Genomic DNA, 22,714 nt, shown 5'->3' with positions numbered 1-22,714 from the left:
CTACCGGAAGCTCTTTCTGGGAAGCATGTTTTGGGTCCTGGGAGGACCTGGCTTGGATCACAGGGAGGGGCGCAGCCTGGCTGTACACAGGCCTTAGTGGAGGCGTCCTGTGGCTTTAGGAAGCTAATCTGAGACTCCAGCTTCCTCTCCTTCCTTGAGACCCTAATGGCCCCCTGCTCATCCTGGCGCAGTTGGCAGAGGCCAGCCTTGGAGGAACCAGAAAGACACAGCCGCCCACCCCGTACACTTCCAGCCTCACAGCCAATGGACCTTCATTCTGTACTTGGGGTCTGGGGGACCCAGGCACTGAGCATGTTTGGTTTCTGTCGGTGATGGTGCTTGGGGATGCCTGGGGCCTTTTGAGTGCTGAGTGGGTGATGGGTTCTGGGTTCATGCTATAGCCACTGAGCCACTGGGGAATCATTCATTCATTCGACATCAGCTCAGTACCAGGAGTGTGGTGAAGGGCCTGTCACTGGGGCTATGGGAAGCCGTTAAGAGAGTTTTTTTTTTTTTTTTAAAGATTTTATTTATTTATTTGACAGAGAGAGAGATCACAAGTAGACAGAGAGGCAGGCAGAGAGAGAGAGAGGGAAGCAGGTTCCCTGCTGAGCAGAGAGCCCGATGTGGGACTCGATCCCAGGACCCCGAGATCATGACCTGAGCCGAAGGCAGCGGCTTAACCCACTGAGCCACCCAGGCGCCCCGTTAAGAGAGTTTTAAGCAGAAAGTGAGATAAGCAGGTTTATGGTTTTGAAAAATTTTTCTTGAAGGTGAAAAATTTACTTTCCTGAGGAAGGTAAAGATCAGGGGAAGAGCTCCCCAGCGAAACCCAGGCCCTTCCCAGACACCCTGTCTCCATCTCTAGGACTTGTTCCCTACCTGGGGTCAAGGGTCATTCACCAGCCTAAACCTGATCAGCAGTAGCGAGGGGTGCAGGGCCTTGCCCCCATACCTTTAGCATGTGCCTGCACACACGCACACACAGGATCCCCGTCGCGTAGGCCACAGCGGCTTTTTGCCCACGATAGCCTAGTTGGTTTTGTTTCTGACCGACCGAAGACCCAAAGGAGGTCCTGTATTGACCAAGCCTGGCAGGTATGGTTTCAGCACCCCCCACCCCCATTCCAGCCCACCGTGGCCTTGCTTCCAGGGGAGCTTGGCCCTGTGGCTGGTGGTGGTGCCTGTCTGTGTGCCAGGACAGTGTGGGTATGAGCAGTGTGCCCCACTGGAGTTTTCCGTGTTTGACCTCCAAGCCTCTGCTTGGAAGGGGGCATGCCAGGTTGAAGGAGGGAGGTTGAGGCCCTCCACCTCCAGCTTTCTCAGGGCCCCGGGGCACCAGGCATGGTACCCCATTCTTGCCCCAACTGGGCATTGTATGGGGCCAGCTCCCCTGGCCTGAACATTTTCTTCCTTTCTTGCTGCCTCCTCCAGCAAGTGGTGGTGGGGTAGACAGTGATGGTGGAGACCGAGTGGCTGCCATCCAAAGGGCTCCAAGTTTCTAGAAGAAGGGGGAGAGGATCTGGTTCGGGAGGGAGCCCCCCTAAATGGGGCTTCTGGGCCAAGGAGACCTGGGAAGAGCGTGGGTGGCTCCTACCCCCTCCCAGCTGCTGGGATGCTGCCTGGGCTCTGCCGCTGGTGCTGGTGCGGGGGCAGCAGGGCCTGGAATGCTGCCCTCCTCGTGGCCCTGCCCCCCACTTCCGCCCAGGGCATCTGGCCCACACCTGGCTTCTATTAGGAAAACCGCTGCTGGCGGCCAGGGTCGGTGTGAGCTGAGGGGCCCGCTCAGGGGAAAGACCTTCTGGGAGTGCCTTCTTTTGAGATCCTCCTTCCCCACTAGAGAGGGGGGTGCTGCTGAGGGGGGTCAAGGGAGGATGCACTAGGGGCTGTCACTACAGCCTGGAAGCTGGGGGTGGGGCACCTTGGGGAGTCCTCCCCCTGCTGTCGTTTTTGGGCCCTGGGTGACCTGAGCTTGGGTTGGGAGATGCTTGAGCAACTCCCTCCTGTTCCCCCATCCCCCACCTTATATCTAGATTGCATTTATGACCATTTATTATACCCCGAGTCCTTGGCGCACACAATCTTTTTCCACATTCACAATTGTCCTATAAAGCTGGCCCTTTGGTCATTTCTGTCCTAGGGGCACAGCAGGGCAGCCCAGGCAGGTTCATCTGTTGCAATCTGTTCACGCTGCAAGCCCTTCACTGTCGGGAGCCTGGGTGGGGGTGGCCAAGGCCTGAAGCCATGGGTGTGCCAGGGATGGAGCAGCCTGTGGCTGAAGGGGTGTCCAGGGAGCTGTGAGACTTCAGCACCGGCCTCGGGGCAGGAGGACCCTGGGATCAGCCCTCTGACCTCTGGCGTGGGCTGGTAGACCTGAGCCTGGCCAAGGAGGGGTATGAGTGGGTGGCGGGGGTCTTATACCAGAGAAGGTCCTAAGAGGCCCTGCGCTGCTCCTCCAGCTGCCCTGCCCCATACAGCAAGCGTTGCCTTGGCGACAGAGGGGGGACTTGGCTGTACCGCAGCTGGAATGCCGGGTATGTGCCTGTTCCTGGCGCCCCTGTGCTGGGCAGTCAGCCCCTCCTGTTCTCTCCTTGGGGCCAGGTGTGGGGGAGACAGGAGGGGACTGAGGGGCTTCTCCCTGGGCAGGGTGCCCTGCTGCTTGTTGGGACAAAGGCCACCCCTGTGAAGGGGGAAAGCCCGAGGCCTGGCCTGCAGGCCTCGGGGATTACCACCAGCGGTTCCCCCTAGAGCCTCCTGTGACAGAGCTGGGACTTCGGGGTGGCAGACTGCCTGAGTTCCAGCCAGACTTCTCCTCTGCTCAGGAGAATGAGAATTTGGGCATCTGGAGAGAGGGCTCCTCCTCCCTGAGTCCCGCTGAGGTCAGGGAAGAAGAACTTGTCAGTTTTTTTTTTTTTTTTTAAAGATTTTATTTATTTATTTGACAGAGAGAGATCACAAGTAGACAGAGAGGCAGACAGAGAGAGAGAGAGAGAGGGAAGCAGGCTCCCCGCTGAGCAGAGAGCCCGATGCGGGACTCGATCCCAGGACCCTGAGATCATGACCTGAGCCGAAGGCAGTGGCTTAACCCACTGAGCCACCCAGGTGCCCCAAGAACTTGTCAGTTTTAAAATACAAATCATTTTAATGATCTGGGGACAGAGGAAGGAGAAGGTGGTCAGCGGCCAACCCAGCCCCAGGCCAAGCCAGCCCCATTCCGTGGGGCTTCCTGTGGCTCCTGGGCACACTGAGCCAAGTGTGCCGACAGTGGGCATGCTGGGCCCAGGCTGAGCTCCTGCCTCATCTCAACTTCCTTGGTGCCTTCAGTGTCCTCAGAGACCAGTGCCCTGCCCATCACCACCCTGTGGGCAGCCTGGGTCCCCTGGTGTGAGCTCATCTAGGGGTTTGTGCTGGGAGGCAGCTGGGACCCGGGGCCCCTCCTGGTCCCAACTCTGCTGGCTTCTACCTGCTGCTCAGTCTCCTTATCTGTTGTCACCTCAGGTCCCTGTCACACAGACACGGAACAATCACCCAGCCCACAGGGAGCAGCGGGCTCAGAGAGCTGACAGCTGTCTTACTAGGTGACTTGAGGCAGGTGTCTTCTCCTTGAGCCTCTGGTTTCTCCGTGTGTAAGTGTGTAAAATAGGAAGATGGGAGACAGGCCAAGGTTGATTCCGTCCCTGACCCATGCTTCTGAATGAAAAATGCTCCATTGCCACCCGCACGCCCTGCAGGCTTGGGGGCACTTCCTCTCCCTCGCCTCCTGCCCCCTGCAGTGGCGCTGGCCTCTTTGCTCGCCCAGGTCCCCACTCATCACAGGTGCTGGCCCCCTTGCCTGGCTCATGCCTGCTGATCCTTCCTGCCTTCGCTCACATGTCCCCTTAATTTCCTTCCCTCTGTTATACTTTTATTGTACTCCGTTATCAGGCTTTTTAAGAAAATGCATATGGGGTATGTGCCAGACAATCCCCGGGCGTTCACCAGTGTTAACCCTTCCCACAGCAGCTCTCTGAGGGTGGTCCCGTTACACGGCTCCTTCTCCAGCTGAGGGAACAGGCACAGAGGCGTAGAGCTGTCATGCTGGGAGGAGGCCCTCCGTCACCAGGCAGCTTTTCACCCAGAGCCGCGGCCCCTAACCTTCACTTCCTGGCACTTACAGTAACGTGCAGGGACATAGGGATTTCTCTTTGGTTCAGCTCTGTCTCCCAGCTTGTGTGTTCAGTGAGGCGGGGGACCCTTTCTACTTTCGCATATTCCCAGTGCCTAGCAGAGTACGCTGCTCGAACATTCATATTATGAACGAGCAGCCCCGCGTCACCCAACGACGTGACCATCCATCAGAGGAGCATCCGAGAACCACCCACCCCACCGCGGCCCCTAGCATGGGGCTTGGCCTGGGGAGACCTCGCAAGTCTGGTGCACGAATGAGTGACACGTGACGCTTTGTCGGCCGTCTGGTTTGCTGTGCACCTGGGATATTTGCACGCCAGTGAAAGGGAGGGCCTGTGTGACACCACTGCCTCTAGGGTGTCAGGGCATGGCTGACCTAGCTCTGGCCCCACAGCCCCTCGTGTGTGGAGAGGGGTGTGGGGCCCTGGTTCTCAGGCTGCAGCCCTGACTTCCTGTGCCGGCTGCCGAATGGGGAAGGGAGCAGTGAGAAAAGCCCCTTGAACAACATGGGCCATTCCAGGGTCTCCCACGCTGGGGTCCGCCTCCACGGGCTGGGGAGGGGACGCTGGGCCAGCTCCTCCCAGGCTACCTCCCTCCCTCATTCATTCCAAGGAGATCGTGGGAAGCTTGGAGGAAGCTGGCCACAGTTTGGGGTGAGCTATTTTTGGTAACAGGGTCTTTGGTCTCAGGCTCCAGGGGCCGAGGTGACTGGGAGGGAGCTGTTTGCATTTCCTCTGGGCCCCCTCTGCTCCTTGGGCTCTCCCCCCCACCCCGGGCCCTGGGGACGAGGCTGCCTATGATATGAACTTGCCTCTTCTCCCTGGGCTCAGGAAGCCTTCCTGCTGGCAGCTCCCGCACTGGGGGAAAGCAAGGAGGGGCACTTATCTGCCCTCTCCGAGGACCATTCCCTAGAGCTTGGCACCAGGCCCTCTCCCCAGGCCCTGGCAGTTAGGAGGTGGCTGTGATGCTCACACTCCCGTGATCTGCAGTCAGCCTGTCCCTCTTGCATGTAGTGTCATTCGGTCCTTGGATAGCCCTGCGAACATGAACCCCACTCACAAATGAGGAAATGAGGGTCTCCAAAAGCATGGGGATCCCCAGAACTGGGGATGACGACTGGCCGCTGAGTGCCTCCTCTGGGATTCCTGGAAGGACAAGGGTGTGCTGCTACCCTGAGTCCTGACCCTGTGGCCAGGCAGTCCCTACTGTCCCCTTTGGAGGAGGGGCACTGAGCCTAAGCGTGGTGCCAGGTCAGCCCTCTGGGTGTGGTTCTGTCCTCAGCCAAGGTGAGGCTGAGGTCCATCCTGTCGTGACGCTAGGCCTCCCCTGTCCCCCAGCCACTGGGGCTCACCACCCTGGCCCCTCCTGCCCTCTGTGGGGCTCTCAGGTAGGTGGCCCACCCCAGAAGGCCCCAGCAGCGCAGCGCCATCTTTTGTCTCCTCCAGAGCACGGAGGCCCACAGGAACAGCAAGGATGGTCGGCTGGCGTGGACGGGCACCCAGGAGCAACTTGTGTCTACTGGCTTCAACCAGGTAGGGCCCCTCCCAGATGGGCAGGGCACCCACACCCAGAGGGTAGGGATGAGGCCCACTGGGAGGTGAGGGGCGTCCAGCCAGCTTTAGGCCTGCCTGTCCATATACGGCCTTGTGTGCGGCCGGGTCTCGGAGCCCCAGGGGACCTCCAGCTTCTGAAAACTGGCAGATTCCATTCGCAATAGCTAAGCCTGACCCTGGGAACTGTGGCAGCCTCCCCCTCACTCCCAGGAGTCCATGGACAGAACTGCCCCCTTGTCCCTTGTCACCTAGGGGTCCTTAAAGGGGCAGGACATGAAAACCCAAACTCTCCCTGCCTGGCATGACTCATCCCCTCACCCTCCAAGGGCTGCTCTGGGCCAAGGACCCTTGTGCCAGGCTGTGTCCTGAGGTGCTGACTTCCCAGGGAGCCCAGGGGGCTGAGGGATGGGCCCTTCTGAGCCCCTCTTTGCCCCCTCCGTGCAGATGCGGGAGCGGGAAGTGAAGCTCTGGGACACCCGGCACTTCTCCAGCGCACTCGCCTCCCTCAGCCTGGACACCTCACCCGGGTAGGAGCAGCTGGCACACTGGGGCTGGGCTCGAGGGAGGGTCAAGGGCGTGAATGATGTTCTTGAGGCCTGTAGTGGACACTTGGGGTGAGGGCCCCTGCCGTGCCATGGCAAGGCCACCTGTGGAGTGGAGGGGCCTGAGCGGGTGGCAGAGCCTGGCCCGGCCCAGACCTTGTCAGTGAGGGGCTCATCACCCAAGTGGTTGGGGGCTCAAGCTCATCTGCGAGGTCTTGCAGAAGAAACCCGGTCGTGGCCCTTCAAGGCTCCACCAGCAGGCCTGTGTGGGGGAGGCCATTCTGCCTGAGCAGAGGAGCTTCCTGACCCCATCCCACCCAGTCCCCAGCCACAGCGGGGGCCCTTGCTCATGCAAGCTTTCAGAGTGTCGGGGCAGGGACCGTGACCTGGCAGACACATGGGTGGGAAGCGTGGGAACGTATTTGATTTTGCTGGGGCCATTTTGGCGGTACCAAGGGTCAAGGAGACCAAAGTTTCAGTAGATGGCATGGTGGACATGGGGTGTCATGGGGACAGACGGGCTGGCAAGCTTGGAGGCACAAGGGACAGAGGGAGGCAGGCCTTGGACTGACAGGCTTTATGGAACCTCCTCAGCCCTGGCCACAAGCCTGTCTCTGGTGGTTGTGGGTGTGTTGGGGGGTGGGTGTGCCCAAGCGGCTTGGGACTGTAAGTGCCCCTCAGTTTTCCATCCTCCTGGAAGTGTGTGCAGGGGGGTCTGTGATGGAGCTGTGGGGACTGGCCAAGCCAGCTCTGTGCAGGGGGCCTGGGCTCCCTGTGGCTTAGGCACAGGAGGCTGTCAGCGATGACTCCCTATATCACAGCTGAGGAAACAGGCGCTGGGAGTGGGGGACCAGCCTGGCTGGGGTAGGAGGAGCCAGGGGCCTGGTTCCTTTTCAGAAGCCTCTGCCCTGCTCAGTCACAAGTGTTGGAGGGGCTTTCTGGGAACCCCACCTGCTCCCCAGGCAGGGACCTATGAAGGTCAGAGCCAGGAGAGGGTTTTCATTCTTGGCTGTCTGTCCAGCCCTTTTTCCTTCCATTTCATGGCTGGAGAAACTGAGTCACAGAAGGCCTAGTGATCTGTCCAAGCTCTGGGAGTCATGTGGACCATGTTTGAGGGCAAAGAAGCCTGACTGCCGTAAGAATTTTTGCCAGGGCATCTGCCAGAGAAGAGCTAACGGTGGCAGTGACCCTCCACTCCCATCACTTCTTACAAACCTGGGAGAGGTTGGGGGGCTGGTGAGGCCCATTTTGCAGATGAGGAAGGCGAAGCTGAGTGAGATCCAGTGCTTTCGAACCACATAGTGCAAGGCCTCTGCTTACTCTGGGCCCTGGGCATTTGGAGGGGGCAGTCACCAGGGGCCCCTGCATTGAAAGAATAAGAGCCCCTGGGCCTGATGCTGCATTCGTATCTCATCCTCCACAACTCCCCAGGCCAGGCCATCTCTTCCCTACCCGGCTCCCCTGCAAAAGGAGGGAGCTGGCCCAGCCTGGAGAAGGGGACCCAGGGTGAGCCATCAAGTGCTGCTCCTCCCACCACTTCCTGCCTTCCAGGCTCCACCCCTGGCCCCTGATGGGTCCCCCTCCCCCGCGGAGCAGCCCCCCCCCCCCCCCCCCCCGCTTCATCCCCAGCGTGGCCCCTGGAGGAGTTAACGATGCCCAGACCCCACGGTGCCACTGGCCAAGGCTGACCCTGTAATTACAACAGTTAAGAATAGCTTCGCAGGGCCAGCAGGGCCTGGAATTTCTCAAATCACTCCCAGATGGGTGGCCAGACTGTGTCCCGCCCCCTCCATCCCCCAGGCCTGGCCCCTGCCCTGCCAGGCCACACCCTTGGCAGGGGAGTGGGGACTCTCCAGCCCCGTGTGGTGGCAGAACCCCTCAGGCTCCCCTGGGTGTCAGCTCTGCTCAGTGATCTGGACTGTAGATGGGAAGCATGCCGGGTGTCAGATGCGGGGACAGCCATGGAGTTCCACTGTACCTCTTCAATTTCTTCTCTGTTTTACAGATTTTCCCTCTCAATTTGAGCAGAACAGGGAGTGTTCTTTTAAAAGCTAGAGGGGGCCGGGGATCAGGCACACACCTCTCCCTGTCGTCTCCCAGGGAGCGCCCAGGGCCGACCCTCCCAGAGGCTTCTGTCATGGCTCCCACCTGTGTCCTCCCTGCTCATCCCCATGGTCCGTGGAGCAAGGCTCACTCAGAGGAGACATGCCATGGTTGGAAGAGCAAGGCATCAGGGGCCTGTCCGTGAAGCCAAGCTCTGGGCAGGGTGGAAGTGGGAGGGTAAGTGGCAGGGCGGGCCTGGCACTGAAGGAGCAGCTCCCGTTGTAGACTGGGAGGTGCGGAAACACTCTCTCGGGGCGATGCTTCTGGGTGGGTGAAAGGTCAACTGGACCCATCACCGGCGCCAGGCAGAGGGGGACATATCTCCTCGTGATCCACAAGAGGCGTCTGAGGCCAGAGAAGTTCATTATCTCTTGAGGTCACCACAGCAGCCAGTCCACGCAGGGTGGAGGCTGGGGTTCAGTCTCTGGGGCTTCACACCAGAGAGCTTCTGCTCTTCATGGTGGCCCCACCCATCTCCTGGAGGCCCGCATGGCTGGCAGCCCCAGGACTGGGCCAGGGTGCCTTTGTCGGGATCCTATCCCCGCCTGCCCTGAGCAAGCTGCTGGCTCACCTCTCCCAGCTGGTGCTTCTCTCTGTAGGGCATTTGCTGGGCGTTAATGGGAGTCCATGTGGCACAGGGCCTGCGGCAGCAAGGACCCAACAATCCCACTGGCATCTCCCCACATCTGTCCCTGGACCCTGGCCTGGGGCCACTGGGATTGCCCTGCGTAAGGGTTGCATCTTGGCTTGGTCTCCACTCTGCCCCTGGGCCTCCCTCCACTCCCCCAGCCCCTGATCTGATGTGACACCCCAGATACCCTTTCTGGGAGGGCTGGAGTAAGCATTCAGCTCATCTTTGGGTCCCGCCTCCCCACCCCACCCCCTACCATCTCACTAGGCCAGGTTTGGCTTTGCAATGAAAACATTTATGCAACAGCCAATGCTGTGTTCAGCAGCAGCCCACAGGCCCACAATGGCCCCTTTGACAGGGCTGCCGAGGGGGAGGGCAGGCCTTGCCATAGCCGCTCCCCTAATGGGACCCAGGCTCACAGGAAATCCACCTGGCCCACCGCTGCCTCAGGAAGAAGGGGCCCCACCCAGGCTCACTGCCACCATCCTCTGCCCGCCACAACCCACCGCCTACCTCCTCCCTTCCCGTGCCAGAACCCTCAGCAGCCGCTAATTGAATCCAGAGCCTCGCGTGGCTGGGCCTGACTCGGCGCTGACATCAATGCCCTGAGCCACAGGGCCTGCTCCCCAGGCCTGGCTGAGCAGCCGCTTTCCGTGCAGGGCGAGGCTGATGGGGCCCAGGGGCCGTGACCCACAGAGGGGACCCAGGATGGGGCCTCGGGGAGGCTTGCTTAGTGCTCGCCACGCCTCTCTGTGGCCCCAGGGCCCCCTTTGCCTCCCGTCTCAGGGTCATGGGAGAAGGTGCTGTGCTAGCGCTCTTGTTTCCCAGCTCCCAGCACCCAGTCCAGGCCAGAGCTGCAGTCCTGCATCCCTGGCCCTGCCCCCACACAGTCTATGGCCTTCCTGGAAAACACTCCCACTTCCGGGGTTTCTGGAAAGCCTGGCACATCCCAAGTGCCATCACAGCCCTGGCTTGGCCCTTCCTCTCCACTCACCAGACAGTTCCTGTCATTCAGAATCTGTGCTACGCCTCCACTAAGACCCCTCTTTGCTGCTGGAGCAAGAGGCGGGGAGCAGGGTTTCCTAGCCTGAGCCCACGCAGAAGGTTGTCAGAACTGCAGGGAGGGCTGGGCTGTGTGCTCTGCCTGGCTCACCACCATCTGTGGGGGCCTGCAGGACACAGTTCTAGGTATACCCTTCACAGATGAAGGTAGGCAGTGAAATGCCTATCAGGCCCTTCCCCAAGGAGGGCTCCTTGGGGACCCTCTTGGCCTTTATCTGCCATGGGCCTTCCCCAGTTTCCCAGGGGCACTACAGTTCCTCTTGGCAGACCACTGGGCCTGGGTGGGGTGAGGCTGCCCCCGTGGCCCTCTTCTCCGAGGTTAGAAGCTGCTCAGCTCCCAGCTCTGCTCCCGCCTGCATCCCAGTCTCAGCTGAGAGGCTGCACCAGGCGCTCTGGTTGAGGCTGGGCAGACATAGCCCAGCACAGGGTACCTGGAAGGGCCACCCTTCCTGGCATGGTCGGGAAGCCCTCCTAAGCCCCGGGGGTTGCTGATCAGGGCCTGGTGCCCACTGGGGAGAGGGTTCCTGGCCCCCAGCTTCCCCCAGAGAGAGTTATCCCTTTATGCCCACCCTCCTTCCACCCAGCCCAGGTACCCTGGGCTACGCCAGAGAAACAGACTCACTTTATCTTTTATTTTTCGTACAAAAGGCCTTCATATCATTGTTTGTCTTACAAAAACCAAAGTCTTTGTCTCTGTGTTTGAAAAACATTTTCCCAGAATAAATGGGAAAGAATCTCTTATAAATATATTTTTAAAAACCAAAGCAAAACATGTTCCTAAAGTGTCTGTCCTTCCAGTTTCTTTTGTTCCTTTGCTCCTTGGGGCTGAGGCTGACCCTACGCCCCATCCCCAGCCCCACTCTCCCTCTGCTGTCTTTCTGGGGGCTTCCTTCACTGGCCCCCAGAGTCTCCCTGGGAGGGGGGCCCTGGCAGCCCTGGGTCTGTGTTACCAGCACACGGCAGGGCACGCCCCACCTTTCCCCAGGGGTTGTACGTTGCAGAGGACAGGGCAGACGCCCTCCTCGTAGGCACGTAGGCTGGGGGGCACCTTCGAGGTGGTCACCTAGGTCCCAGGATCTCATGGATGAGGAGACGGAGGGGCGGGGTCTTGCTGTGGTCACACAGTGCCCACCCTGCTGTGTCCCCCGGTAGGGATCTGAGAACTTCCTCGGTCTGGCCGCAGGAGGGCGCCGGCGGGTCCCAGCGGGGCTGAGAGCCCGGCCTCGCAACTTCTTCCTCCCGGGCTTAGATGTAGGGCTTGGCGGGGAGGGGCCCCTGGGGGCTGGGCCCGGCGTAGCCCATGAGTGGCACCTCACACTCGGGCCCGCTGGGTGGGGCCTCCCCACCGACCTCAGTCGCCTTGGGGCCCGGCTCTAAGGGGGCCTTCACGCCCTCCAGCTCCAGGGGCCCAGCGCCGGGCCCCAGCTGTGCTTTGCCGTGCGCAGCCGCCGCCCGCCCCCGCCGCACGCAGTAGGCCGCCCCCACGGCCGCCAGCGCGGCCAGGAGCACGGCCGCCAGGGCCGGCGCGATGAGGAGCGGCAGGTTGCCTTCTCGGGCCTGGGTGACAGGCGCGTGGTTGGAGCGGCTGGCGGGGGGTGTGCGGGCCTCCCCACAGGCCTCTTCGCCCTCGGGCATTCGCCCAACGCCCAGAGGCCTGACGCAGATGGAGTAGGTGGCGTTTGGCCGCAGCTGGGTGACCGTGTACTCGGCAAGGGAAGCGGGCAGGCGCAGCGTCACGGGCCGCTTGTCGGGGCCTGACAGGTTGCGGTAGGTGAGGCGGAGGCTTCTGAGCTGCAGGGCACCGCCCTGCAGGTAGCGCCGCAGCCCCACTCGCAGGGAGGTGGGGCTGGCCGGCTCGATGCCCAAGACGGGGGGCTGCGGCGGCTGCAGCGTGGCCGGGGCCGGGCTGGCGGGGGGCCCCTGCCCCACGCGGCTCTCGCAGTACAGGCCCACGAAGAGCTCAGGGCACAGGCACTCCAGGTGCCCCTGCACCCCCAGGTGGCAGGTGCCGCCGTTGAGACAAACAGAGGCTGGGCAGTCCTGGGGCCGGGGTGGAGGCCGCACCGTGGGCGGGGCTGCAGGGCGCAGGCTGGGGGCCTTGGTGACCAGCTCTGTGGGGTTGAGCCAGGTGGGGGCCGGACTGGAAGGGGAGAACGTGGGCCCCCACACTGCGGGCTTTGTGGTGGGTGCCGTAGCTGTGGTGGTGGTGGCTGGGCAGCCAAAGTCTGCATACTCGAGGTCTAGGAGCAGTCGGCCGGCATTCTTGGGAGGGAAGTGGCAGCGTGTCTCCTCTGGACTGGCTAGTGCCACGTGGCTGTCCCGTAGCCAAGGCCCAAACCAGCTTAGGGGGCAGACGCAGTTGAAGGGGTTGCGGGCGGCCGCAAGGAGCCGCAGGCGGGGGAAGAGTTCCGACAGCTCGTGCGGGAGGGCCTGCAGGCTCAGGTTGCTCAGGTCCAGCTCCTGCAAGGCCACCAGGCCGGCCAGGCCCTCGGGCCGAAGCTGGGCGATGCGGGTGTTGCCCGCCAGCCGCAGGCGTGTCAGGCCCCTCAGGCCCCGGAGGGCGGGTGGCACGCGCTCCAGCTGGTTGTCAGACACGTCCAGGTCGTGGAGGTTGCGCAAGCGGCTGAAGAGCCCCTCGTCCAGCCGCCGCAGCCCCAGGCCGGCCAGCCGCAGCGCCTCCACGTTGGCCGTGTCCAGGGTGCCAGGCTCCAGCGCTGGGAGGCTGTTGTGACTGAGGTCAAGCAGCAGCAGGCGCGGCAGGTGCAACGGGGGCAGGGCCCGCAGGTCGTTGTCCTGCAGCTTGAGCTCCAGGAGGCCATCGAGCGTGTCAAAGGCCCCGGGCTGGATGTGGCGGATGCGGTTCTTGCCCAGGTAGAGGCGCTCCAGGCGCCGCAGGCCGCGGAAGGTCTCGTTGGTGATCTCGCGAAGCCTGTTGGCCGTCAGGTCCAGGTTGCTGAGGTTGGCGAGCGGCTGAAAGACCCCGCTGGGCAGGCTGGCGATTTGGTTCTGCGACAGGTCCAGGAGCTGTAGCCCCGGCAGGCTGGCAAAGCTGCCTGCGTCGAGCGTGGTGATGCCGTTCTCGAAGACGTACAGGCCCGCTGTGTCGGGTGGCACGTCGCGGGGCACAGTGGTTCCCTGCCGGGCGGTGCAGAAGACCGTCTGTGGCTGGTTGCACTGGCAGCCGGATGGGCAGCCCCGCACCCCGGGCTCTGGGGCCAGCAGCAGCAGCAGTAGCAGCGGCAGCAGGCGCAGGGGGATTCTGGAGCACATCTTCTGGTTCCTGGGAGCAGAGGGGAGAGTGAGAGAGAGAGGCAGGAGACCATGAGTCAGGGGCCCAGGGGACAGCCACGCCAGGGAAGGACCAAGAAGGGAATTCCCAGCCCCCTTCACCATTCCCTTCCCCCAAGTCCAAGAGTGCACAGTAGTTATGAGTCAGGTCCCCAGTGCCCCAGCCCTGTTCTTGTCTCAGCCCCATCGGCCCCCTCACCGAGTGACTTTGAGCCCTCACATGACTTCGTTACGCTATCAGTTGCTACTTCCTGCGCTGTCACCAGGGCTCAGTGGGCTGATGCATGCAGAGAGAGGCCGGCCCCCAAACACTCAGTGGCCACAAAAGCTGCCATCTCCCTCACTCCAGCTCTCTTGCGTCTGAAGCTCAGAGAAAACATGTGGTCTGAAAGCATCAGGCTCTGTGCCCTCCCTTCAAGTTCCATCCCCCCCGCAAACCTCCACTGAGGTGGACAGGCGAGGAGGGAGCCCCATGGGTCTTAGAGCAGCAGCCCCTCCCCGCAGCGTCTGCGAGAGAAGGGGCGGAGAGCCAGCGCATAAGCAGAGAAGCTGGCTGCCCCAGGCCTCCGGCCCCTGCTGCCACGCTCTGTGTCCTCCGAGTGAGGAGACCGCAGCGGGAAGACTTCACATGGAAACTATGGGATCGGTGTTTTTCCACTTGTGAAGTCAGACCTGCCCAGTATGGGAGCTGAGGGCCCCTCCAGGATGTGGCTAGGGGGAATGTTCCAAGGGAGGGGGCAGAGGAGGGCCTGAGCCATTGGCAGGTGTCCCCCTGTGGGGTGGGGAGCAGGGAGGCAGGGAGCCCTGGTTTTCAGATCCCCACCTCTGAGGTGTGATGACAGATTCAGAGGTGGGGGGTCCTGGCCTCCCTAGGCTCACCCAGGGGGCACGCTGAGGGACACTGGGTATGGGGTGGCCCCAGAGACAGTGCTGGGGCTAGAAACTTTCTGCGGACTGGTTTGTCTACCATTTCTTGGGGTCCACTCTGGCCTGAGTACTGAGAAGAAGGGGCAGCAGCTCCTCCCCCATGCAAGCTCCCTGCATTTCCAGTCCTCTCGTGGGGTGCCCTGCACACCCATGGCAGGTGGAAACTATTCTCACTGCTCCCAGGTGACCGAAGAGAAGGGGGTTCCAGGAGGTGTAGTGACTTGCTGCCTTCCCGCTGCAAGGAAATCCGAGCCGGAGCCTAGGTCCTTAACCACGTCCAGGTGCAGCTGGGCCTGCAGCCTGTGATGGTCCTGCCCTGCTGATGTGGGGGCGGCTCCCTCAGCTGCTTGGGACTCCAGCTTGTAGCTGGAACTGCTTAAGACAGAATGGGGCCACAGTATGAGGCCCCCTTTCAGGCTCCTGGGGGAGCCCAGGGGCCACCTTAGCAGCAGTCGCCACTCTCCAGGCCCCTAGAGTCCCCAAGAGGCCGGCACTCCTCCTCTCCAGGCACCTTCTGCTCACACAAGGGCCTTTTGTGCTGGGGCCCAGCCTCCCCTTCCCCCATGCCTGCCAGCCGTCAGGCCATGGCAGGTAACACGGCCCCCTCAGCCGAGCCTGTGTTCCGCCCGGCTGCCATCCCTCAGGCTCCTCCCCCAGGAACACAGGCCCCTTGAAGTGTGAGGCAGAGGACGGGCAGGTGGTTCCAGGAGAGACGCGACAAGTCAGCAGGGGGACCAGCTCGAGGTCAAGGCCTGTCACCCAGGTTGGGCCTGCACAGGCCCTGCCCGCCTGCAGGGTCCCCTTTGCCGGGGAAGCAGGCCTGTAACCGTCTGCCCCTCACTCATTCACTGAAAACCACCCTTCAGAGGACAGCCAGGGAGGGCACCCTGACCCCCAGCTGGTGCCCCTTCCCCTGCTGTCACTCCTGCTGCTCCCTTGTGTCCCAGAGCATGCTTAGCTCATCTTTGCTGAGTGAACGGTGGGGCAGAGCCTGTAACTGAACGTCAGAGGGAAACTAAGACCAGGACCTGGAAGGCCTTGTGCCCCCCCAGGCCTGCCGGCACCACCCCAAGGGGGCTGCGTGCACCACACCCGGCCTTCTCCCGCAGGGGGACCCACTCCACCCTCACTGACTCAGAAGGCAGCGGGTGTGGCCTGGCCTCCAGATGTGGGCTGTGAACGCCCCCCCGCCCCCCATGTCCACATGTGGGGTGCGCGCCTCCCCCTGAATCAGCCTCCCAGCGGGGCAGGCAGGGTCAGGAAGGGCGCAGCCAGGCTCCAGGGTGGGAGGGGACCCTACACGTGGCCACCCCTGCAGCTTCGGCTCCCCATGGGCTACGTATAAGGTCACAGTTAAGAGTTCACACTCCAGGCAGCCTGGGCCCGGGGCATCACAGTTCTGAGGCCACAGACAGTGGCTTTCTCTCAGAGCCTTGCTTTCTTCACTGTTCCCCAGGTGTTTCAGAGTCGACACGTTCTAGGACCGGGAGCGCTTAAAACTGAACAGCCCCGCGTGGCCCTTGGGGGCTCGGGGTGCGCGCTGGGGGGCGTTCCCCACTCTACACTGAGGAGGGACTGATGTGTGGGCTCTGGGCTTCGCTCCATGACTCTAATACATTAAGTCATCTTGGGGGAGCTGTAGGTCTGTCCAGCCACAGGGTGGCCACCTGGCTGAGTCTGTGGGGAGCCGGGGCTGGGTCAGAAAAAGAGCGACTGGCACCCTGGGTGGGGGAGACCCCAGCAGGTAGCAGCTAACCCGCTTCCCACCTGCTGGGGTGCCGGGGTGAGCACCTGGGCCAGAGCAAGGAGTCAGCACTGGGGCTTTGGCAAATGAGAAGCCGGGTGCCGGCAGCTCCATGGGCTCTGCCGTGGGCTCTCCTGGCACCAAGAGCAGACCACATAGCTCCCAGAAGGGGACCCAGAAGGGGAAGGCCAGCCATGGGACAGGGTGCTGCAGGGCAACAGGACACAGAGGCCCAAATTTAGGCCCTAAATCGCTTCCCATGTCCCTTTCCGATTCTGGGCCTCAGTTTCTCACTAGCCCTGCCTCACTCTCTGGAGTTGTTCTGAGCACCTGGGCTTGTAGTGTTGTGTTGTTCTGTTTGTTTTTAAGTGGGGGAGTTCTTTTAACAAGTTCTGGGAGCGATTCCGCCTGCCTGGGCCCGTTCTGCTGTGTGTGTGCACTGGGGGTGTGGTGTCTCATGGAGCTCACGGCTGGCCTGGCTTCTACAGCTCCAGCAGTCCTGAAGGACCAGGGGCCTGGCCTGGGCTTTGATATCTGATCTGCTGACCCAAGGCAGAGAGGTGGGACCTCTCCCTCTGCAAAGGGTGTGGAGAGACTCCTGGCAGTAGCCCTGGGGATTGGGGGGCGGTGGGAGTAGGAGGGCAAAGGGTCCAGGGCATCTCTCTTCCACCTGCCCCTTGCAGCCTCCTCGCCTTGGCCTGGCCCACTGTGGTGTGGTGGGAAGAGGCAGGAAACTGAGGCCCAGGCTCCTGCTGCTGGCGGTGCTGCCCTCCAGGGGACAGTTGCTGGGATGGGGCTTCTTAAGTTCCCACTGCCTGCGATCCCAGCCTGGCTGCATGACAGTCGTGCCTCGGCCCTTCACCTCCCTTCTGGCTGTGAAGGGCCGGCGGGGGGTGGTTCCTGGTTATACTGCCTGATCGCTGGGCTGTTTGGTTTGTACTCAGAGCATGTGCTAAGTGGTCAGTCAACATCAGCTACTGAAGGTGTTAACCCATAAAACCTGAGCCCTGCCTTTGCACATAGAGGGGGAGGATGGCATGGTGTGGGAGGGGCTTCGTGGCACTTTCCGCCCAGACAGGAGGCGCCCTGAGCCCAGGGGCAAGGCCTCCACGTGGAGGCTGGCCTTCGTCCTCGGTGTGGGAGAGTAGGAGCTGGAGAGAGTAGCCTGACGAGGGGTGTATTTGGTTCTGGAAGGGAGTGGGGGAGTGAGCTGTGCTTTGGTCGGCCCCCCTGAGTGTATGACCTGGGAGTAGGGGAAGGGAGCAGAGGGAGAGGCTCTATGAGTAAGGAACCCCTCCTCAGCTCACAGTGGGACGCTGGGGCCCTCACCCACATCTGAGTGTGAGGAGCATCTGGAGGCGCCCAGTCACACATGGGCCCTGGGTCAGGCAGGTGCTAGAGTGGATGGGACCCAGGCATCTGGGGGACCACATCAGAGCCAAGACTGCGCATCTCACTGCTCCTGGGGAAGACCACATGCCTGGCTGCTGGGGACACAGGGTCGGACAGACGAGGCCAGCACAGACCCTTCCTGGTCCAGACACTGTGGCGTGGGTGCAGGGGTCCGGTGCTGCAGGTCTGACCCTGAGGCTCCGGGCCTCTGGCTCCCAGTGCCGCCCCCCACCCCCTGGGCTAAGGCCTGCCGGCCAGGCCTGGCAGCAGCCCAGCCCAGGAGTCTGCCAACCCCCCCCCCCCCGGCAGGCGGGGACCATGCCGGCGGCCAGGATGGCTGGCTCCGGTTTCGCTGACGTGTCTGGGGAGACTCAGAGCCGAGGCTGGGTCCACCCATCTCCCCACTCCTGGGGCACAGCAGAGCAGAGAGGTTGGGGTCTCCATCCTAGGCTCTCAGAGGAAGGGGACAAGGTGAGGGTGGGGACCGCAGTCTGGTCCTGTCATGAAACTGGGAGTCCCTACTGGTCTTGGCTCCTCTCCCTTACTCTACCTTCCGCTGCAGCCAGCTCTGCTCATTCTGCACGTGAAGCCCAAGGCACACATTGTGACCTCATCCAGTTCCCTTCCCTCGCTGTCTTTCTGTCTCCCATCTTTAACCCCAGGGGTTTCTTAACCCTAGGTACACATCACAATCTCCCGGGAAGCTTTGGGAAGTTCCTGAGGGGCTCTCCAATCCTTGCCAATTTAATAAGAATTTCTGGGATAAGGCCCAGGCAGAGCTGCATTTTGGAGAAACTCCTTCAGTGAGTCTCCCCTTCAGGGCTCAGACCCTGGGGCAGAAGACTGCAAAGGGGGACAGTCTGGATGTCCAGGGAGGGGTCCAGGTCGCCAGCAGGTGTGGCTGGTTGGGCGTGCCAAAAGAGCAGGAGCTGGGCCCTTTTCTCCCCTCCTACTTCCTCCTAGGCAGGAGCTGCCTGGCCCCAAATGGGTGCCTTCAGTGGCACCGTGGGTGACTTGGCAGCCACCAGACCTGTCAGCCCAGGATTGGGAGACTGGTGACTAAAGCCATTCTGCTCAAGTGGGCCCTCAGGGCGGCGAGATATGTCAGCTTAGTCGGAAGAGGTGCCACTCTGTTGGGAGAGGACACCTGCTTCCCCAGGAGCTATTTGGTGGCTGTGGCCCAACTAGAAATGGGCCAGTCCAGATGCCACCATCGGCACGCGTGCGGGTGTGATGCCACAGGGGCTGGGCTCAGTCAGAACTAGGGCCTCCTAGCTGTCCTGTCCCCACCCAGGGCCAAGCATCCATCAAGTAAGGCCCTAACCCTGCAATTAACCCTGGATTTGCCAGAGGAAGACCTTAGTCACCAAGGGAGGCCACCAGCCCAAGCCAGCTGGGCCCAGGTTGTCTGGGACCAAGAAGGAAGTGGCCCTGAGGGATCTTTGCCCTTCTCACTCTTGCCATGCCTGGGGTCCTCAGTTCCCTTGTGGCAAAACTGGCCCCTCCTGGGGTCTGTGAGCTGTTCAAGGGAGCCACAACCCGGGCTCCCCAACCCGGGTTTCTCATTTCTTACCACTGCCCATCCAGGCCCAGGGCCAGTAGGGGCCCCAGTGACCGCCTCAGCCCCAGCCCCTTCTCAGTGCAAGCCAGCTCTCTCCTCCCTCTTTAATTAAATCTCTCAGGCAGCCGCAGAGGAATGTCAGCCTTATTGCATTCCCCTGGAGGAGACTGGTTGGGGGGACCGTCCCCAACCTGGAGAACTGGCCCCTTGCCTGTCTCTATTCCCCAAAACCAAGGCGGCTCAAGGGAGCTTGCTTCAGCCTCCTCATACCCAGGGAGGCTGGAATGAGGAAAAGTGGGGGAGGCCTGAGGGCCTGGCCGGCCAGGCGGCCCAGCCAGCTGAAGGAAAGCAATCCGGCTGACTCTGGAATGTGGAAACCGATAAAAGGAGGAAGGCTGAGCCCCTGTCCGCCTGCGGTGCACTCAGACTCCTGCAGCACCCCAGCCCGCCCCCAAACACAGCCCTGTTCCAGTCACGCGCGCGCAAACACATGCCCACGCCAGACACACGCCCACTGGGCCGTGCTCTGACACACACACACACACACACACACACACACTCCCTCCTTCCCTCCCCCTTCTCCAAGAACTCTTGCAAATTCCACAGCAGTGAGGGGAGCTGGTTTTCTTGGCAGTGCAGAGCCTTGGGCTCCCTGGCTCAGGGAGGAACTCTAAGGGGAGCTGAGGGGGGCTACAGGAGGGGCCAATAACCCCGTTCAGTGGCATTGATGCCCTTCCCAAGAGCTCAGGGCCTATAGATGGTCAGGGATGCTTCTGTGGGACAGGCTCACCCAGCCTTCTTTCTGGTCTCCAAAGGGGACTGGCTGGCTGGCTTTCTGAGGTGGGAGCTGCCTCCTGGGGGCAGCTGAGACCCCACTTTCCTTTTCCCAGGACCTGCCTAGCTCAGGGGAGGGGTCCACTTAGAAGACCCCATGAGGACTCAACCCTCTTTACTTGGGACTCGCTCCACCTCCCCCAGGGCTGTGGGGAATGAGGGTGTCAGGAATGGGAACCGGAAACTGTGGACCCTGCCCAGGGCATCTCCCTGCCTGCCACAGAGGCTTCCGAGGGAGAACACAGGTCTGGGCAGTATCTGAGGGGCTAGTCATGTTCACTTCCCCTCCCTCATTTTCAGAGTCCCAGCAGATGCCCTGCGACACCAGTCCCCCACTGGCCACATCTGACCTTCCGGACCCCCAGGTCCCAGAGTAGCTGTTTCAGTATGCAGCTGGGGGAGGTGGGGACAGCCAGTGCCCGGGCCCCCTGTCTGGCACGTGTGTGCTCATCCTCCCTCCCTGGGCCAGATAATGGTCTGGAGGGAATCCAGCTGGGCTGCACATTACCAGAGCCCTCTTCCTGCCTCTGACACTCTGTTTACAGAAGCTCCGGGGGCTGATTCCCCTGGGAGAAGACAGCCAACTCAGGGGACTTCTGTCCCATCCCCCCACACGCCTGCCTTATCCCTGTTGGGCCTTGCCAACAGCTGGGCCCATATTGGACTTCACTGCCCTCTGGGGCACCCACCCAGCTACCCTTCTTGGCCTTCAACACCCCAAGTCCAGCCTAGCAGGAAGGAACCTTTGAAATTTAGTACAGTGTCCCAGCCCCATAAGCTCTTGCCCTGGAGAGGAGGGCTCTGGGTCCTGGTACCTCTTCCAGAACCTCACCTGTCCTTGGTGCAAAAGGCAAGCAGGGAGACACGGGGACCCTCGGGGCCTTTCCCTCCTTCCCACCTTGCAGACTCCACCCCTGGGCCCCAGCAGGAGAGGCAGTCAGTGACCCTGGTGTGGTAATCTTTAACGAATGGGGGCAAGGCAGAATGGTTGGCACCAAACGCCTGGCCTGCCAGTGACCACAGGGGACCTCAGCAGCCCTCAGGCCCCAGAGCTGCCAGCCCAGGGACACAAAGGACTAAGCTGGCTCCTGGCCATTGGGTTCATAGCCCAAGCAAAGCCCTGTCGTTGGCAGAGGCAGAGCTGGGGCACCCTAATATCTGGAAAAGGAAGGGCCCCAACCAGCCAAGATCTGTTCCCTGCCCCCCAAGGGGCATCAGATACCTCCTAGCCACCCCCAGTCCTCCCCAAAGCTGCATACCTGTGGGCCCCAGGTATGGTGACAAGGGCCCTCAGTACCCCCAGGCGGCCAATCTACAGATCTGCACAGGGGCTCCAGGCCCAGAACCAGACTGTCCCACTCCAGGAGGTAAAAGTAACCAAGACCATGGCTTGGCTATCCCCTCAAAGGGGTTTGATTCATAAAACTGGTCATGCCGGAGGGCCCAGCCGTGGGAGGAGGAAGCGAGGGAGGGGGTGTTTATTTTGTCTGCTCACAGCCCTGCCGGCTACCGGCTGGTGAGCCTTGTACGCGCGCGCGCGGCCGTGGGGCTGTCCCGGGCTGCCCGAGGAGGGGGCAAGTCGGGCGCGGGCAGGGGGTGCATGGGGTCCGTCCGCCCTGGGCCCAGGTCAGTCCGGGTGATTGTGCGGGGCTGGGGGTCGCGTGTCCGTCTTGAGTGCCTGTCCGCGCGACGGGGCTAGTTCGCGCGCGTGATCGGCGCTTTGCATAGCCCGCCCCACAGCGTCCCCCGTCTCCGCCCGCAGCTCCCCGTTCCGGTAGACACTCACCGGGCGGCGGCGGCGGCAGCAGGAGCCGGGCGGGGTGGGCCGGCCGGCCCGGTGGGGTCCTGGGATCCGGGGTCCCGAGGCAGCCGCTTTCGTGTCTCCCCGCCCCGGGCTTGGGCTGCGGAGTCAGCTCGCGGGAGGCGGGTCGTGGTTTAAGGGCTGGGGGCGGGGTCGCTCCCCCTTGGGGCGGGGAGGGGCGGGGCCGGTAGAGACCCGCCTCCTCTCTCCGCTAAAGGGGTCATTTCGCCCGCCGCCTGATACTCATTCTTCCACCTCCCGACCAAGGAGGACGGAGTCCCGCGCTCCCGTCTGCTGTGCCACTAGTTTGCCATATGATTCTGGGCGGGTCCCTGTTTTTCGTAAAAGCAAAAGCAAGAGAATATTGAGACCAAGAGTTTCAAACCCGGATACCTACGACACACAGGCGGGCGACATAAGGACAGTGTTTAAACCCAAAGAGCAGACACCATAGCTTGTGGAGACCTGGAGAGGTGGCGATGGGTGGGTAGGGAAAGTGAGGGTTGGTGGAAAGGCTCGACCCCTGTGACCTGCCCCAGTCTGCCAGAGTTTCAGGTTTTTCAAGAGAAACTGGAAATCTGGGTTTTTTAGGTGAAATCTCTCAATGTGTTATTGTTGGTAGCTAATCCCAATTTAAAAAACTCTTGGGCAGGCCACACACAGTCCCCTGAGAGCCTGCTAAGTACAATCTCTAATGCCGAATCTGAGTTCTGGGGTCCTTTTAGCCATGAAGGCTTTGGGGGCAGGTGAGTGTCCCTGGGTGACCTTCTCCACATTTTAGATGAGGGGACTGAGACACTGGAAAGGGAAGTGAGTCTGCCCAAAGCCCCACAGGACTGGAGGAGTGGGATGGGGCGGTCCGTGGGTGGGGCCTGAGTGCTGCTGCTGTTGGCTGTTGGTGGGGGGAGAGCAGTGTCAAGGGCTAGACTAGTCCAGAAAAATCCCCTGCCTTGGAATATTCCAGGAAAATGCTCTGCCCTCCTGATCCACATTTGTGAGCTTTGGGGGACCAGCTCAGCTCCCAACTTCAGAGAGCCTTGGGATACCCGCCATCCCCTCCAACCCGGCCTGCACTACACACTTTTCTCGGTGTAGATGTACATGTGGGT

The 22,714-nt window shown here is 61.7% G+C and overlaps 2 protein-coding genes across 2 annotated transcripts in view; one reads left to right on the top strand and one right to left on the bottom strand.

Moving 5' to 3' along the window:
* Nucleotides 1–22,714, top strand: part of CORO7 (coronin 7) — a 56,747-nt gene that overhangs the window by 22,170 nt on the left and 11,863 nt on the right. The window contains exons 8-9 of the mRNA XM_047713870.1: nt 5,613–5,699; nt 6,165–6,247. Of these exons, the coding sequence (XP_047569826.1) occupies nt 5,613–5,699; nt 6,165–6,247 (170 nt within the window). The remainder of the gene's footprint in view (nt 1–5,612; nt 5,700–6,164; nt 6,248–22,714) is intronic.
* Nucleotides 10,676–21,732, bottom strand: VASN (vasorin). Its single transcript, XM_047713872.1, has 2 exons — nt 21,591–21,732; nt 10,676–13,338 (listed from the first exon to the last, which is right to left on the bottom strand). The coding sequence occupies exon 2, from the start codon at nt 13,326–13,328 to the stop codon at nt 11,304–11,306; it is 2,025 nt and encodes a 674-aa protein (XP_047569828.1). The 5' UTR covers nt 13,329–13,338; nt 21,591–21,732; the 3' UTR covers nt 10,676–11,303.

Source organism: Lutra lutra, chromosome 18 (assembly GCF_902655055.1).
Source record: "Lutra lutra chromosome 18, mLutLut1.2, whole genome shotgun sequence".
NCBI classification, from domain to species: Eukaryota; Metazoa; Chordata; class Mammalia; order Carnivora; family Mustelidae; genus Lutra; species Lutra lutra.
This window is presented reverse-complemented; position numbering and strand designations above follow the sequence as displayed.